Source organism: Hydra vulgaris, chromosome 12, assembly GCF_038396675.1.
Source record: "Hydra vulgaris chromosome 12, alternate assembly HydraT2T_AEP".
NCBI lineage: Eukaryota > Metazoa > Cnidaria > Hydrozoa > Anthoathecata > Hydridae > Hydra > Hydra vulgaris.
In genome coordinates, this window is record NC_088931.1 from 72,598,301 (window position 1) to 72,617,861 (window position 19,561).

General features: G+C 26.1%; 2 protein-coding genes across 2 annotated transcripts; one reads left to right on the forward strand and one right to left on the reverse strand.

Annotated features, from left to right (window-relative positions):
- LOC100211519 (small ribosomal subunit protein uS2m) lies at nucleotides 1–3,745 on the forward strand. The gene is made up of 4 exons (XM_065814351.1): nucleotides 1–156; nucleotides 2,742–2,819; nucleotides 2,922–3,115; nucleotides 3,230–3,745. The coding sequence occupies exons 1-4, from the start codon at nucleotides 117–119 to the stop codon at nucleotides 3,650–3,652; spliced, it is 735 nt and encodes a 244-aa protein (XP_065670423.1). The 5' UTR covers nucleotides 1–116; the 3' UTR covers nucleotides 3,653–3,745.
- A 7,688-nt stretch (nucleotides 3,746–11,433) lies between these two features.
- LOC101239158 (cell death-inducing p53-target protein 1 homolog) lies at nucleotides 11,434–18,832 on the reverse strand. The gene is made up of 3 exons (XM_065814352.1): nucleotides 18,677–18,832; nucleotides 13,413–13,686; nucleotides 11,434–11,639 (listed from the first exon to the last, which is right to left on the reverse strand). Exons 1-3 carry the CDS (start codon nucleotides 18,759–18,761, stop codon nucleotides 11,531–11,533), a joined length of 468 nt encoding a protein of 155 aa, XP_065670424.1. The 5' UTR covers nucleotides 18,762–18,832; the 3' UTR covers nucleotides 11,434–11,530.
- Between the last annotated feature and the right edge of the window lie 729 nt (nucleotides 18,833–19,561).

Sequence of the window (19,561 nt, forward strand, 5' to 3'; positions counted from 1 at the left end):
CGTGTTTATTATGGAAAATATATACACAAATAAGTATTTAGACGATGTTATAAAGATGCGGCGTTCTGGACTTTATTATCTTACAAATCTTTGAAGCGTTCTTGGAATGAATACAAATGAGTTGTAAAACATCACTGAAACTTTTATCGCGACAAGGTAATTAATGTTCCTACAATTATTTCCAAGATTTATTTTTTAGATCAAAAGTTTTTTAGCTAAAAAAATATTTAAGTGTAGGTTCTAAAAATTTTAGAAATTTTTATATAATTTTTTTCTGAAACATGTTTTATATATATATATATATATATATATATATATATATATATATATATATATATATATATATATATATATATATATATATATATATATATATATATATATATATATATATATATATATATATATATATATATATATATATATATATATATATATATATAGATATATATAACAGAAATATTTCTTTATCTTTTTATACTTGTGGCTATGATTTTTTTAATTCAATTTCAAGACCATTTTACTATTTTCTTGGAAGTTCAGCAGTTTAAAGTAAAATTTAATTTAAATATTACTTTCATCCATTTATGCTTTTTTTTTCTGTATATCTTTCAAACTTACGTAGAGGCTACTGTTTAATATCTAATGTGGATAATATTTGTACTTTTTATGGCGTTTACATTTAAAAAAAATTTTAAAATTTAAATAATTAACATTATTAGCAATGTTTAATAAACAAAATGAGGCATGGTACGTTTTACAACTAATTCTATATGGACATCTTCCAAATACAGATTTATAAATAAGTTTTAAATCCTAATTAAAGCACTAAAGTTACATTTTTAATTGAAAATTAACTGAATATAATTTAGGGTTTTTTAATGGTAAAGCCTCAATTTTTCACTTCTGATTGGATCTGGGTTAAAATTGCATCTGATGTTTTTGCAGTGTTGAGTTGTCTTTTAGTTATCACTGCTCTTGACTAAAATTATGAATAATGTCCACATTCTTTTGCTTGTATTTGATGCTTACATTGAAAAAAAAATGTTTTGTGAGCTATGGTTTGGTGTATAAATGTAAATGTAACAACATAAACCAGTAATAAGTATGTTCTATTTTGAAATTAAAGCAAGTGAAACTATAAAACTTATAGATTAGGCATTAGATCATATCATCAAAAAGTGATACCAAAATTATGATAATAGTGTAGTGGTAAGAGTTCAGGACCAGGAGATACAAAGTTCAATGCCAGGTCTTGGCCAGATAAGTAACATTGGTAAGGAAGGAAGTGTGAACTTTCTATTTAAATGATCTTCAGTAATGCTCTGTGATTAGACTTCTTGGAGTACCTTAATAACAATACACACACACAAAAATAAAAACTTTAGCGCTGATAATATAAGTAATAATAATAATAACAAATTACAACAACAAAAATGTGAGAGGTATTGTTTTGATCAAAAAAACTTAATTAAAAGTTCTTTAAACAATTAAAAATAGTCTAGAAAAGAGTACACTTTAGAATGCATAAGTTTTTCAAGAAGCTTACTAATGTTATATTTAAAAAAATAGGTCTAAAATTAGTGCATAAAAGTTTAGAGCTATTTTGAAATATTAGAATAACACAAGATAGTTTCAACATATCAAGAAATGTTACATTTATGAATGAGATGTTAAATAGTTTAGAAAGAATATTTGAAAATTCATAGTTAAAATCTATTAGAATGTTTGTGGGAGTGCTCTTTAAATCTAATAATTTTTTTGGATTCAATTTTTATTAAAAAAATGAAATTTCAGGAATGTTTGTCGGAGGTGATAGTAGGCTATAAAATTGTATATTTAAGATACTTTTGATAGTTGACGTGAGACAAATGAATATTGGATTTCATTTTGTGAGCAACATTTGTAAAAAAATCTGTTAAATTTTCAAAGATAAGAGTTGGGTCTGTAATATGTAAGTTTATATATAAGTTTATATAAGTTTCATTATCTTGTAAACAGTTTGGAGATTTATTAAAATTTTTGACATTTTATCATCAAAAATCAATGGTTTTCAGTAATGTTTGGAAACATGAGTATTTGTCACACTGTTGTAATATTACTTCTTTTTCTCTTTTTTCTATGAATACTATAATGGACCCTGCTCTAAAGAGCATCTCTAAAACTCATTATCATGTAACTCATCATTAAAGTAAGTCTTATCGTTTTACTGTGACTGTTCCTAAGTGTTCCAAACAATTTTATTCGTCTAGTTTTTTTTCTTTGAACATCAGTTCTTTGGAATTTTCTCCCTTTATCTTGTTTTCCTAATTCATATAATTTGCAATCTATTAAGTTGTTTGTTAATCATTATATTGTTCCATGAACTTTATCTTCCAGTAATTTTTAACTTTAATAGCGGTTGCTTGCAGCTTTGTTGGAAGTGAAGATGTTTAAAAAAATGCTAGGCTTCATCAAAAGTCTATGATATATCAAGAGCAATAGATAAAACTTTTCTATTATATTTCTATATATTTAAATTTTATTATTCTTGTAGTTTTTCTGGGACTCAAAGATATATGCTTAAGAATACAATAAAATATTTTCCTAATTATTAGAAAATACTTTTTTGAATTGAATAATTTTAAATATTAATATTTACATTGATAATAAAGGATAAATTTTTTTTGGTTAATTAAAGTATTTTAAATTAATTTAATATAAGTTAGTTTTTTAACACGAGTTCTGTCATTTATAATTAGTCGCTCGAGTATTAATCAAAAAAGTGCATACATCATATGGTTTTGTGTTGAATTCTCAAAAGATATCATCTATACAAGGTTTGATAATTGACTGTTTTTACAATTTTTCTATAAAGTTTTATTAATAAAAGTAATGTTTGCTTGATACTAATTTAAGTCCATTCTTATTTGTAATAATAGGTCATAAAAGTTTATTAGAGCAGGATGACTTTTTTGATGTAAAAAAGCTTGTTGACTTGAAAAAGTTATTTGATTCTCGAGTACATTTGGGTCATCACGAAGGGACCTGGAACCCTCTCACAAGACCATATATTTATGGTCAACGCTCAACGCAGCTTATTATAGACCTAAACCAGACTGTCGAGTGCTTAAATGTATTTTCTATAAGTATATTTATTCAAGCATTTTCTTTTAAAAATATGTAATGTATAAAATCTATAATAATAATAATAATGATAATAATAATATTAAATCTAAATATATTTTAGTGTGCATTAAATGTTCTTAGTCACATTGTTTACAACCAAGGAATTGTTTTATTCATCTCAACGAATCCGCGATTTGACTATCTTATTCAAAAAACAGCTCGGGACTGTGAAGAATATTTTATTACACATGGGTGGCAGAAAGGTTTGTTCACCAACTCTCCGTTGAAACTTGGTACACAGAAGCTTCCCGACCTTGTAATTGCATTTAATAATTCAAGATTCGAAAAAACGCGGGATGCAATAATAGAGGCATCTATGTGCAACATACCTGTTATCGGAATTGTTGATACAGATTGTGATCCAAGGTTAATAACTTATCCCATTCCTGCTAATGATGATACATACGATTCAGTTAGTCATTTATGCGATATATTTAAGCAAGCCATTCTGAATGCTAAATTAAAGCGCAATGAACTTAATTGATTAAATTTTATTGTTTTTATAAAAAGACTTTATGAAGCAATATATTAATGTTTAAATTGTGGGTCACTAAAAATAAGAAAATTTTTGTATGAAGTTTGCTGTTTATTAATGTTGAAAAAAAGCATAATGCATCATGAGAAGAATTTGACAGTTTAACGAAAAAATGTTTATAAAAGTATAAATAAAGATCTCTTTAAGGCTTAAGAATGGTAATGTAGAAAAAATGTTAAAGAAGGTGTAATTATAATTAATATTTTTTATAATTATGCCCTTATTAATAGTGAAAGAAAAAAAAGCAGGTATAAATTAACATCATGATCAGAAAATATTTTTCTCGTTAAAAATATAAGTATTTTCAATAAAGTTTTAAGAAAACTGAAATTTAGTAAATAAGCCTAAGAATAAAGTGGGTCAATTTCTAAAAAAAATTTAAATTTTGGTTTGGTCGTTCTCTTTTATGTGATACTAAGAACTAATTTAATTTATTCTACACTATCATTTCTTAAGCTAATTTTGAGCATCGAAATATAATTTTATCACGAATACACGTAGTTTTCAGAATTGCATAGTTATCATTACACAGTGGGCCAGGTAATAAACAAAACCGTTTTTTCGGGAAGTTGATTAAGTGCGAAGCAGATGCAAAAACTGGCATAATTGCGCTAAAAGAATTTGCGTACATTGACAGACGTGCGAAATGCCAATTTGCACTTATGTTAATATTTGCAATTTTATTTGACCCACTTAAGTCAATTTTTGTAATTCCTTTGCACATATGCTAGTTTTTGCAACTGCTTCACACTTACGCCAGTTCGCACTTGTTCAGTCGTCCCGTTTTTTTAAGAGTAACATTTTTTATATATTTTGTGTTGCTAAGTTATATACTAATTGAATTAAAAATATATCACGCTGATTTTTTATACATCAGTTTAGAATTAAAAACACCTTAATTGCAATTTAGTCTTTATGCTGAAAAAATTCACAACAAAACAGAAATCTGTCAGACAGAAAAAAATAAAATTAGACAGGCAAAGAAGAAACAATCTACGACTTGATGGACTTATAGAGAACGAATCGGAAATTTGTGAGAAAACCGAATTAAAAGTCATTAAAGTATTTAAAAACAATCTCAACATAAAAGGAGTTACTATTGAACGGGCACACAGAACAGGAAAAATAAGTTCAAAAAATCCGAGAACTATAGTAATAAAGTTATTCAATTATAAAGATAAGATTAAAATATTAAAAAACGCACACAAACTCAAAGGAACGGATATTTACATAAATGAGGATTATTCCTTTGATACAATGTAGCTGTAGTATGTATTGACCTTGAAAATGTAATAAGTTTACCAAAATCAAACATAGGAGCATTTTTTTACAAACGTAAACTCTCAGCTTATAATTTAACTGGGCATTGCTCCCTAAATAAAAAAGGTTATTGTATGCTTTGGCATGAAGGCATTTCAGGTCGTGCAGGAAATGACCTTGCAAGTAGTGTAACATGCTTGCTAGAGAAGATAATTGCTGACCACCCAGATGTTAATAAACTCATACTATGGTTTGATTCCTGCATGCCTCAAAATAGAAATAGTCACATGTCCATTGCCTTACGTGAGTTTTTGATACGTTACCCATAAATTCAGGGTAATAGAGCAAAAGTTCTGTGAATCAGGGCATTCTAGTATACAAGAGGTTGACAATATACATAGTCAAATTGATAGAGCACTAGCTCCTCTTGAAATATTTAGTCCACTTGGTTTAATCAGAGCAATTGCTAATATTCAAAAGAGAAATCCTTTTTCTGTCTAAGATTGGATTTTAAGCATTTTTCAGCTATTGCAGGCTATTTCAATTATAACCTTGTTCCCTATACCCAAATAAAGCATCTGGTTTACAGGGCTTTATTTGGGTAGAGTTTTCAGATCATATATACTACAGAAAGTCATTTACTGATGTTTGTTCAGAAGTACGAATTAAGCGTCTTCCTAACAATCCACGATCTTCATTAGCTGTGGCAAGACCTCTTGCAGTTGTACCAATGGCTTCTGTCTTAAACCAGTGTGCTCAAATTTCTAATGATAAAGCTAAGGACCTTCAAAGTATGTTCAAGTATATGCCTGCTGTAGACATTACATTTTATAATAGTATTTTAAAATAATTTATTTTAATGTCAAAGTATTTATGTTTTATGTTTATGTTATGGTGTTAAATGGGCTTCTTATTGAAATTGTTGTTTTTAATGAATTAACAGGTGTGCTTACCTTGCTAAATTTAATCTTTGAAATTCATTTCACTGTGAAATGTATTTTGGATAATATGTTCTAGGAGCTTATTTCAACCAAAGTTTTATTTTTTTGTAAAAATCTTGGTACATACTTTAGATAATTAAACTTTATAAATATTGCATTTATAAAGTTTTTCTACTAGTTAAAGTAAGATTTTATTCCAATAAAACAGAGATATGCCAAACAGTTCTTTACCTTGCTACAATATATACAATATATATACAAAATACTAATTTGTATTATATTTTTATATAAAAAATGGAGATAGAACAAAATAATATTGTATTTTATAAAATAAGTGTGTATTATACTGTTCTATCTCCAAATCAGGGTGTGGTAATTCAGATACCTGCACATTATATCTTTTGAATTATTTACTTTTAAACTGTGGTAGCAAGTATGGGAAATTAATATGAATCTAATTTGTTTACGTCTTTTATGTTTAAGTGGTGTACAGGTCCTTTTAAAACTTTGAATTCGATTTTCTCAGTTCGGAAAAACATGGAGTTAGAACAAAATAATTCTAACCTCGCGAACAGTCAACAAAGAACTGTTAAAAGTAACTGAATGGTTTAATACAAATAAATTTTTATTAAACTTAACCGAAACTAAGAATTTTTTTTTTATCGCCTTTATCAAAAAGATGAAATTCCTCTAAAGCTCCCAAATGTTAACATTGGGAATCAATTTATAAAAAGAAAACACTCAATGAAGTTTTTAGATGTTCTTCTTGACAAAAATGTCACATGGATAAACCACTTAAAATTAATTAAAAATAAATATAACAAATATGATTTAGATATGGTTTTATAAGATAAAACCATATCTAAATCATATTTGCTTAAATATATATCTACTTCTCTTTTGTTCATTGTTATCTCAATTATGCTAACATTGCTTGCTGCAGCACCAATAATAATAAAAAATTAAACAAACTATTTAACAAACAAAAACATGTCATAAGAATAATATCCAACGCAGACCGTCTATCTCATTCACAACCACTATTTAGTAATCTAAAAATTTTAAATCTTTACCAAATAAATATATATCATCATTTCATTTTTATGTATAAAATCGATAACGATACGATGCCAAATTTTTTTTTTTTTTTTTTAAAACGCTATTTAAAAAAATACAGCACAAATATCTTTCTAGACATGCAAACCATAATTATATTCAAGATAAAACTCACTTTGAAGCCACTAAGTTTTCTATCTCAGCTAAAGGCCCCTAACTATGAAGTATAGTAATTAAAAACGACATCACCCAGTGGGCACAGTACGTTTTTAAAACGTTTTTTGGACGTTTTTATTAGGTTTAAACCTTATAAAAACGTCTAAAAAATGTTTTAAAAACGTTTTAAAAACGTACCGTGCCCACTGGGCAAAACGCTCGCAAACAAATATTTTTAAATCAAAACTAAAAGAAATAATTTTTATTAATCAAAACATGAAGGACTACTTCTAGAACTATATTTATTTGCTGGCCTTTAAAATATTGTATAGTATATTTTTATTTTATTTGCAAAGGTTTAAAAACATAGTTCTTTAAAAACTTATTTTTTATTTTCTTATTATGAAAAACTAAAAATTTTTCTTTAAAATATTAAATTCTTTTCATTATATTTCCTAATTAGGAATTCTTAATCGCAATAACTGAAAACTTTTATATATAATTTTGATTTTTTTTTTCGTTTGTTTATTTTTTATTTTTGCTTTGTGTTAAATTATATTTGAAAATAAATTTTAGAATTTATCATCTTTATTTAAAAAAAAAATTTTCTTTTTTTTTTTTACATTTGACAACATTTTTAATGACAAGATTTAATGGCTATATTATTTAAGGATTATTGGGAGCTTGGCGATAAGACTATTTTGTCTTCTTCTTGCCCCCGCCATGTGTATATTTTACCAATACGAGAGTTGTAATTATTTTAAACGGCAAATTTATAATAATAATAAAAAAAATTAAAAATTAAAAAATTCAATAACTAGTTTTGCAATAAGTCAATTTTCAATTAAGTCAATTTTGATTAAGTTTATTTTTTAAATGGGAAGAAGAATTTTTAAAATAAATATATTATTGGTTCCCACTTAAATGCGCGTTCAGTTTATTTGGATAAGGCGTTGACTTCGTGAACAGAATGTCTGTGGTTCGAGACCCCCCTCTATTTGAATTTTTGTTTGTTTTTATTCACACGCATACAGAGGAATGTTAATAAAATGAAATTGTAATATTAGAAAAAATTGATTGCAAAATTTGTGTTTTAATAACATATAAAAGCATTGGGTTTTAAAAACTTGTTTCTAATTTTACTTGTTATATTTACAAAAACTTATTTTATATTAAAGTTAAAAAAATTTGGAAAAAATTGGGTGACCAGAACAGTGTACCAGAGCCAATTTTGAAAAAAAATTAATATACAATAATTAAGTATAATTTGCATAGTTTAGTGTTAGGGGTGTATTAATATTAATGCAAATGGTAAGTAGTTTGTATAACTTAATGTTAATGTTAAATTTAATAGTATATTAAGTAAGTTTGGCATGACAGCTAATATGAGGTCTGCGCTTTTCTAAACAATGGTATTTTTTGTTTTATTGCTATGGGTACCAAATTTAGCATTGCAACAAGCTATTTTACGTAATTGCAGACTTTTTGTTTTAAAGTTGTTTTTTATTTGGTTGCTACAGATACCCTATTTTGTATAGAAACAAGCTTTTTGAAGTCATAGTCCGCGAATATTAAATATAAGTGTAAATTTGATATATTGCAATAACCACCATTCATAAATTAAAGTATGGCAATCATTATCTTATAACTGAAATTCAAAAAATTTTCCAGCAAACATAAAACACTATAGTTGTAAAATACTGATAAAACACCGTAATTGTATTGACAATACAACGGTAGTTTCTTGTCTTTTTAGTAAACTATATTCCATTAGTACTTCATTAATTTAGTAACCAATTTCTTTTGCAACCTGAAAACTTGATATTGTATCGGCAGTAGATTTATATTTTTGCTTGTTATTATTAAGAGTTAAAACGTTATAAAAGTGTGTACATTTTCATAATGGCCGTAATAAACCGTAAATTCGATTATCCATTCTACTGAAAATTTATCATATTGGGCACATTGAATCAAAAATATCATACGTAAAAAGTCTTTTATATAAATCTGCCTCGTTTCTTGATATATGTTCAAGAAATAAACTTTACTTTATCACCTCACATATGCTAATAGTGTTAAGTTAATGCTCACAAAACAAAATTAATCAAGCTACAAGGCTTGCAAAACCATCCTTGTAGAGTAATTCATAATCTAAATAGAATGGATTATCGAATTAATGGTTTATTACGGTGGCACACAACTGAAAATTAGAGTTTTTTTTTTGGTAATTTAATTTTGAGATTTTTTATGATTTTAATTTTGTAATCGCTCCTACAACGTTTAAAAAAATGAAACTAGATCTAATAGAATTTAACAGATAGAAATAAAAAGGTTTACCCCTAAAATTAGCAACCATCAAACATTTAAGTCTATTTTTTAAACTTTGAATCACACTTTTTCATTAACAGAACTTTATTAATAAATAATTAGTCAATACTTGTTTAATACAATGTAATGCTAGTTTTAAACCTCATAATTTTTATGAAAAGTAAAGAAATTTTTCATAAAAAATAACGATAAAACGGGAAAAATTTGAAAAGTTTCTTGCAAGAAACTTTGCAAATCTGGAATTTTAACGGTACAGATATCGATTGACCTGTTTTATGAAATCCGCTCAACTTAAGGCGAATTAGTAAAACTTAAATCGAAGTTTTTTAAAAAAATCTCCTCTTTGACAATCTATAACTTTTTTAAAGGTTTTAAATGAAACGAAATAAATGAAATTTATTTTTTAATTTATTCTTGTTTAATACAGCTTCTTCTTTTTGTGTTTTAAACTTTTTCTTAATTTTTTTTTTTTTCTTTTTGTTTGCAGAATTTTAGACTTTTATAAAGTTTATCTTTGAACTTCTTTAAAATTTTGCTTAGTCCGTTTTTAAAATTTTGCTTAGTCCGTTTGCTTCAAATTTTTTGAATAAAACTAAAAAACGTCCTTAATTTGGACATGATTCAAAAGATCAAAAGAGCTAGAACTTTTCTAAAGTGTTAAATTTAATTCTAAATTCTATAAATTAAATTCTAAAGTCTTTTAATTTAATTAATAAAAATAAGCAAAAAAATTATATACTAGTAGTTGTAGGTCTTTTTCTTCTATTTCCTTTAGAAATATTGTAATATTATATTGTCTAAATATCTTTGCAACAAATAAAATAGTTCCACTACCGACACTAGTATAAGGGATATTGGACGGTAGTTAGACATTATTACAATAACTATTTCTATAAACAGGATTTTAGGGTTTATGAATACATTCAATAGCGCGGATTGGTAGATTGCTATTAATGTTGTTATATCCGCATGACTAATTTTGCTTTTGTTCAATCAGTTCTTTATTAAATTATTTTTAAGATTTTAGATAAGTTTTTCTCCAATAAACTCGTCATACTTCTTGTTTGGCTTCACTCGTTTCGAAACTAGACTTGAACCAAGATTTACAATGCATTTGTTAAGTTCATTCTCATTGTAGTGTGTTTATTATCACCAAACATCTTTTGAGGCATGCTAAAAGATTTTTTTTTCCTTTACCTTTGACCTGACTCAATATATGACCATGTCTTTTTTATGTCTAATTTGATTTTATTTAGCTAAATAAAGTAATACACTATTTTAGAAAGCAAAAGCTAGAGAAATAGATATTTTTATTTTTTTGCTTATGATTTAATAAGGTTACCCGTCATCCGTGGATATTTTAACACTTTGCTTTTTGCTTCAGATGTTATTATACATGCTGAGTATACATTTTTTTATAACTCCTCAAATAGTTTACCTTTTAAATTATCAAGATTTTTTTAGTAAGGTTTCTTTTAGTGATAAGGTATTTTTTGTTATCATTAATAGATACAATGCCATGTGCAATGTGAAAAGTAGGAAAATGTTCAAAAAAATCAGTAATTGAAATACCAGATTTAAAATCTGGATTTTAAAAATTGTTTGTTAAAATGGCAGAAGAGGTTTTTTGCGTAATTCGAGATTTAAAAATAGCAGGAATTCAAGTAAAGAGTTAAAAAAAAATTTATGTTGGAAAACTTTTCTTAATTAAAAGCATATATATATATATATATATATATATATATATATATATATATATATATATATATATATATATATATATACATATATATATATATATATATATATATATATATATATATATATATATATATATATATATATATATATATATATATATATATAAACATGGATGCTTTAAATTACGAAAAGTTTTTTTTTTGAGATATGCTAAATGATTTCTTTTTTTCTCTACCTTTGATTATAATAAACATGTTATATATAATGGAGAAATCAATGAAATTTCAATCATTAAAAAAGTATATTTATTTCAAAAATTTATTTACAAAATATTTTTATAATATATTTTTTAATTTATACACCCGACTATAAATTTTACTCAGTTTTATAATCTTCTGCATACTCCACATACTTTACCACAGTTTGGACACAAGTGTTCAACATCTTTTAGTCCATCGATGCAAAACGGAAGGAGGCAACATCCAAGAAAACCTCTTAAAAAATGAGATAAACAATTATGAATATTGCTGACCAAAAAAAAATCAAAAAAATTATAATAATAAATAATTGTCCGAATAACTGATATTATAAGTATAACCAGTGGGCATGCGTCGTACCCACTGCGTAGGAATCGTATTTATTTTTAGTGAAGTAATCCATAGAAGCGGCCCAATTTTTATTGATAAAATGTTTTAATAAAATATTTAACGATTGCTTTTTTAGAGATTTAAGAGTTGTTTTTTTAAAGACATTTTATTCCTAGTGGACACGCGTCGTCTGGGGGACGTCAGTCAAACGTTTTACGGACGTCGAGACGTCGTTAAGACTTCCTCCGGACGACGCATGCCCACTGGGTTATTAACTTTATTTTGTGTAATTTCAAATTTGCAGAACGTTAAAGGGTCTAATTTTTAAAACTTCATAACTTTTTTTTGTATTATATGTATAAAAAACAAAATTAATAAAAAAAGAAAAGCAAGAGCCTTACACTGATTTAATGACCTAATTCATTTATTTCATATATTGCATCTTGAGGGAGGGTTACTTTACTTATATTTATGTGAAAAATATGAAAAAAGTTGGTACGAGCCATGGGTATTTTGGCGCTAAACTTGGAGACATGGACAAGATTTAAACTTTTTTATAGGTTAAAGTCGAATCTTTTTTTCGAAAATCGAAATCTCGCAATAAGTTAATTTATCTGACATAACCCTATCATAACTCTATATGCATTAACCTAGAACACCAAATAGGTCTAGTATGTGTCTGAAACTTGTTGTGATTCATTGAATAAGGGCAGTGGTGTTTATTTTGGCTTTTAGTAAGTGCAATAGTTTAAGTAGGTGCTTATTGACTTTTTTTGTATTATTTATTTTAAAATAAATCAAAAAGTAATAACAACCAACTTCAAAATAACTTTTTATTATGGAAAGGAAATTAATTGTTATAGTTAGTTTTACTCAAAGAAATTGAAACCATGATATCGGTTTCCGGCTAAGTAGAAGATCATTTGTTGTAACATTTGTTGTTATATACAACAACAGCTAATATTAGAATATTTTTGGTAATCTTTAAAAACAAGTTTGAACAAATGATTCAGAAACCAGAAAAAAAGAAAGATTTAAAACCGGAGTCCCAAAAGGACTCCGGTTTTAAATCTTTCTTTTTTTCTGGTTTCTGGTGTCCAGGAGCTCTAGAAATATTGGATTACTAATGTGCAGATCATTAGTAATAAATAAGAAAAAAGTTCATAAGGTTTTATGACTTAAAACCTTTTTTTAATAAAAAAAGGTTTTAAAGATTTTTGTCCCTATGAGGAATTTTTTGTTTTTGTTTCTAACAATAAGTTCACTCTCTTTGTGAAATATGGATACATGTTTCACAAACAAATTAACAAATAATAAATTGTCCAAACTAACAACTGTCCAAGTAACTGATATTATAAGTACAAGAATCGTATTTATTTTTAGTGAACTAATCCATAGAAGTTATATGTAATAATAAATTCATTCTCTTTGTGAAATATGGATACGTGTTTCACAAACAAATTTGTTGGTGTTCATAATTGAATTAAAAACATTTTGTACGATACCTTTATATGCATATAAACTTATTTCATGTCTAAAGTGGGCGCTTTATAAGCGCTTAATTATTAAAAAAAAAGTTTTTGAGAAGAAAAAAATAATGATAAAAAGTATACTTAAGGTTTTTATCATAAAAAAAAGCATATATATTTTACAAATAAATAAAAAGACAAAATTGATTACCCCAAAATACAAATTAATAATGAAATGAGCCAAACAGCAACACCAGAGGTATGCATAGTTGACGTTAAAACTTGGGCACGGCAATGTTGACATACAATATGGATTGGGTATGTTGAGAAGTACAAGACATTTGTGAGGTATACTGGTGATGGTGAGTACATAGTAGTATTGTGAGGAAAATATTCTTGCTGGTTGAGAACTTCGCTCTGCTTAAGATATGGTTCGGATTGGTGTGTTTGATATGGATACGGCTGGGATTGAGCATTTTTATAACCTTAAAAAGCAACATAAACGTTATTGAAAAATCTTTAAAAAAGTAATTAAATTAACTTGTTTCAAACTAAGTCTGATCTTGATACCAATCAGGAATAGATACCGATCCTCATACCGATTAGGTACAGATACCGATCCTGATGCCAATCAGGCACAGATACCGATTTTGATTATTTAGCTTAATAATTATACGACGAGAAGGAGGAGGACGAGGTTTTAGACCTGAATTATTAGAAGTAACAGAATTCAGAGAGAGACAAATTCTCCACTATGATTTGATTACATTACAATTTTTTTATTCCTAATTTAATATAGTGTTAAAAATAAAGATAGTATATAAAAATTGTTTACCTATAAAATGCGTGAAATTTGAATTTTTATTAAAAATAAAGATAGTATATAAAAATTGTTTACCTATAAAATGCGTGAAAATTAAATTTTTTTAAATGGATTATCGTTTGAAATATAAAAATTGTTAAAATATAGGTAAAATGCTGTTTAAACTAAACAAATCTTTTTCTATTTGAACATTTAGTTTATCAAACTCTTATCAAATGTCCAATGGTCTTTAACAATTTCTTTAGTCTTAATTTATGTAGCAACATAATTGAGGTGTCTCAGAAAATGTGCCTTTTTAAAAAGAAAAACTTTACCTGCGAAGCACTTGTCCACATTGTTTCAACAGTTCTCGGCAAATGCGAGGGGCGAACCCAAAATTATGACGAGAAAATAAAAATTATCTGAAAATATTTTTAAATTAACCAATTAAAGTTTTTTTAAAATGTCAGTAAACTCTACGGGGTTTTTTTTAATGAAGGGTGTATATCGTGTACTTAAATATTCAAATCTGTACTTTGGAATTAATATGATTACTGGTTCGGTAAAATATCCAAAGAGCCAATAGAAATAATATTATGAAAAAAGCACAAGTTAAAAAGTTATAAGTAAAGTTTATGTTTTTATGCGATAATCCTAGTTAACAGTCTACCTTCTACATAAGAAAGTAATTTTGCAAAGTAAATTGATTTGTTGAAAATTTAGTTTTAGTCAACAAAGTCAACAAAATTTTTCCTATGACTCTTACTCACATGTAAGTCTTGAAATACTCCGTTATTAAGATATTTTTATTTCATATCGCTCTATTAAAAGCGACTACTTGTGAACGGTAGAACAAATAATCTGCTACCCATTTAAGTTTTATTTCTTTAATCCCAAAGAAATTAAATCTATTAAGTATTATGCTGTTTCTTAATGCACTGTTACGGAAAAAGGTGTCCGTGTTTAAAAAAACGGTGCTAGCGTTTAAAGATGTTGATAATATGAACATGAACACCTATATAGGTGTTCATGTTCTTATATTAGGTGTTGAAGATAAAATAATTCCAACTGTTTAACCAACACTAAAAGGTGATAATATTCAAAAGAAAAGGTGTCGGCGTATAACAAGACGTTAAATGCGTATGAGTTGTTATAAATAAAATGTTATTCATTTGGTGCGATAAATATTTACAATGGCTTCTCTTTGTGAGAAGTGATCAGGGAACATGTTCCCAGCCCCCCCCCCCATGTTTTTCTAAAACACCTTTTTTTTTTTTTAAAGAAATTTCAAGATATAGAGAACTTTTTTTAAGATATGACGATGGTACCCCTCCACTTGAAACCCGTGTCGTCGGCCATGTCAATTATGGTCAAAAATACTTGAATTTTTTTTGACATTTAAATAAAATATATACACACGTATACGTGTGTCTGTGTTTATATATTTTATTTTTGTATAAATTTTTTCATTTTTTTTATGTGTATATATATATTTTTTTAAATTTTGCAGTACTTGATATATATTGTATATCAAGTGCTGCAAAATTTTCCAAACTTATGGTTTGCAGTACTACAATGTATATGTAGGAGTGGATAAGTAAAATTGTGATATTTTTGTTTTATTTTTAAATATTATTCTTCTTGCATAAGTTGTAAGGTGAAACTTGTTGCAAATGCTCTTCAACATATAATGAAGAGCATTTGCAACAAGTTTTTTGAAATTTTCAAATGTACAATTATTTTTTGAGCTCAAATAACAGCATTCTTTGATTTGGTTGTCAAAAGGTTATAAACTTTCGGGATAACATAACTATTATTGATGTATTATATTAATTATAATAACTATTATTGAGTATAATGAGTTAATACACATTTAAAATTTAATCATTATTTATTCTACCTAAATGGTTTTAAAAAAAAATATTATTTAAATAACTTATTCTATAATAATAAGGATTATTTATTTTTAAGCTGAATCGTTATTGTTGTTGTTGTTTTTGCGAATTTATAAAACTCTATATTTTTATTAAATCTAAAGATAAGTTAATTAGTGTTCAATAATTGAGCAATGTAATAATGATGTGACTGCCAACTATAAATTGTAGTTTATCAAACTTAGAAATAAGTTAATAACCGCACCTTTATTTTTCACAAGTACAAATTGCAGAGTTTGTGTAACTTATATTTACTTTACTTTTTTAAGTTTAAAGACTCGTAAATATAACAAACATAATATGAGAAATCGTATATTTAATACTTTTTCTAACATCATTCTTTTGAAAGAGTATATGGAAGCAATTCATAAAGGAAACCCTGATCGCCGAACTTCAAAAAGGTTTAATATCCTAAAAATTAATATCCATAATAAAATGAATTCAAAGCATAAATAGTGCATTGATGCACCAACCATATTCACTTATGATGGAGTAGCATTTATTTTCTACTGTAATAATGGTTAGATGTAATTGGGGATTTTCATTAAATAAACTTGATGTAAAAATGTTAGTTGCTGCTTATTTAAAATTCTAATATCATACAGTATACAGTACATTTTTTTCAAAAAATATAACTGGTGATGATTGGTTTCAAATGTTATGAAGCCTTCACAGTTAACTCATAAAATTACATCAAATAAAAAAAAAAAAAAACGTGTAATTTTTTTAACTGCAGCTATAAACATAGAAGAATTAAAACTTCATTTCGAAAACATGGAACATGAACTTAAAGGATTTCCACCTTGTAATATTCGGAACAATAACGAAACCAATTTGCGTGATGACCCTGGACTTAAAAAGTTTTTATGACATTTAAATGAATGAATGTGAAAAAAATGAATTATCCTATATAGATAATTCTTCTCTGTGATATCTTGTGGATATTATTTAGGAAAAGTTATGCCACCATACACAGTTTTTAAATTATTCATTTATTATTATTTATTCATTATTACTAACGGTTAAAACAAGTTCTGAAGAATTCTCGATTTAATAGAACCAAACCTGGTTGGTTTGATATAGTCAGTTTTCAGGATTGATAAATTTGGGCGTTATTACCATACGTAATGAAACAAATTAAAAAAAGTATTAATAGACAATTTTTCCTACTATTTGAACGCTAGTGTTGTTAATGTTTGTAAAAAACACAAATGGTGATGGTAATGTCAAAAAACGACTCAAAATTAAACCAGGAAAATCTATTTTAGCGGATTATGACAGTGAAGCAGAAACTGCATCTGAAAGATAAAATAATGTTCACTTAATGTTAGACTTAGAGGATAATAGCTATTTAAATTAATTTTTGCTATATATTTATTTTTTTTTAAACTTATTTTTATTGTTTGTATTTATATTTTATATTAATCAAAATATTACATTCTTTATCAAAATTGGTACAACGTTTTTACGGTACGTATCTTAGTTCTCATGCAATGTTTATTTAAGGATATAATAAACGGAAAGGCGCGAAAGATTGAACCTCTGACCAATACAAATTAAGAGAAAGAGCTTCCATTGAGATATCGGATGTCAGCATAATTTCAAGTAAATGAAAAAGTAACATAATATATATATATATATATATATATATATATATATATATATATATATATATATATATATATATATATATATATATATATATATATATATATGTATATATATATATATATATATATATAAATATATATATATTTTGATAAAATAAGATTATATTTAAAAATGTTTCTTTATTTTTAGAGAACCGTTCATCATGCGTGAAAGGTGGATACTTATTTGTTTTAACAATTTATTTCAAGTTCGTTATTCAGCACGGCAATGTGTTTAATTGTAAAAAAAAAAAAAAAAAAACTGGTGAAGTCGTAAGAAGCCTTAACAAGTTATATGAAGTCGTATCAATTTTTAAAGTTACAAAATACAAAACAATAAAAATATGTATCATAATTTTATTTCAAATAGTTAAAATGTTTTAAGCTTATGATATTTGTTATAGCTTAACATTTACTGGTATATTTATAGTCTTAATGTGTATTTAAGCACACATATATATATTTTTTAAATATATATGTGTGCTCTTGGAACAGGACTTTAGGTTTTAACAAAATCTTATTAAAAACACGCCCATCATGAGTAAACAGAAAGATTAAGAAGGTTATGTTTACTGTTGAATATTTAAATATTTGCGTCACAAACGCGTTATTCAAACATTAGGGTAATAATGTAAAGTGAACACCTTTTTTACATGAACACCTTTTTACAGCAACACCTTTTTACAGCAACCTATAATATCACACGTCTACACCTCTTTTCTTTAACATGAACACCTTTTTCTGTAACAGTGTGTATTGAAAGCTTTCAATAAGTGTAGAAATATAGTCTCTTTAAGTTTTACGTCTACGTTTATTGATCTGTTAATTGGTTTCTGACTCCACTTGCTAGTTGGTTTCTGACTCTCTCTGCTTTCTAGCTAGTTTGAATCTCTGACTAAATCTCTAACAAAATGTATTTTTAGTTGGATACATATTTAGTATCGGACTAAAAATTATCTTTAATCTTTTATACACTTTTAATAATTTCAAAATTGAAAAATGATTCAAGATAAAGTTGATTAAATTTTTTTTTTACTATTTTATAAATTACAAATTTTAAATAATTCATAAATTAAAATTTAAAACTTGCCATTTACTGATGGTTGGTATTGAGGCGGATTTTGTTCTTCATTCACACTGGATTGTAGGTGAGGTAAGTTACCTTCTTTAAACATTTTTTAAACCATAAATTATATCCAAGTAAATATCAATAAAAGAGCCTTCCACTCAGCTGCGGCATTATGTATGCGCAACGTGCTAAAAATATTAGCGGCATTTTCGAAAACACTAGAATTCATCTCAATAAACTAATTTTTATAAGTGACGTAAATAATTATTTTATCCATTTATAAATTTTATCATGAATTTATAAATTTTGTATTACATTTACAATCAGGCCTGTTAATAAAAAATATATTTTTTAACATACTATGCTAAATTTGAATTCATCGACAGGTTTTAGATTTATTCGAAAGTTATGACCATGTAAAATTGACAACTCCATCATTTTAGGGAGGGCGGAAATTTTAAATGTTTATAACTTTTAAACTTTAAAAAATTATTTTGGTAAAAATGGTTATTTAAAAAAAAAAATTTTTTATGCAAATTCTCTTTCATACAATTGAACGCAGAATTCATTGGTAAAAAAAATCTTTTACACCTGAAGGTGCTTAATGCAACTAAGGCATGGAACAAACTCGTAAAAAAAAAAAAAAAGCCGATAATTTTAAACAAACCCAATTGGTTGTTAGTAGCAAACCGAACAACATTTTATTTATTGGTTTAATTAATGCAAACAAAGAATTCGTAAATAATAGCACAATATGAAGCTCTGTTAGTTTTGCAGGAGATTTATCCATATTATTATATGGATATATATGGATATTATTATATGAATATCTTGAAGTGTTTTTTTGACATAATTTATGATGCTAATTACAAATTAATACATTTGTGCTGGTATATTTATATAAAA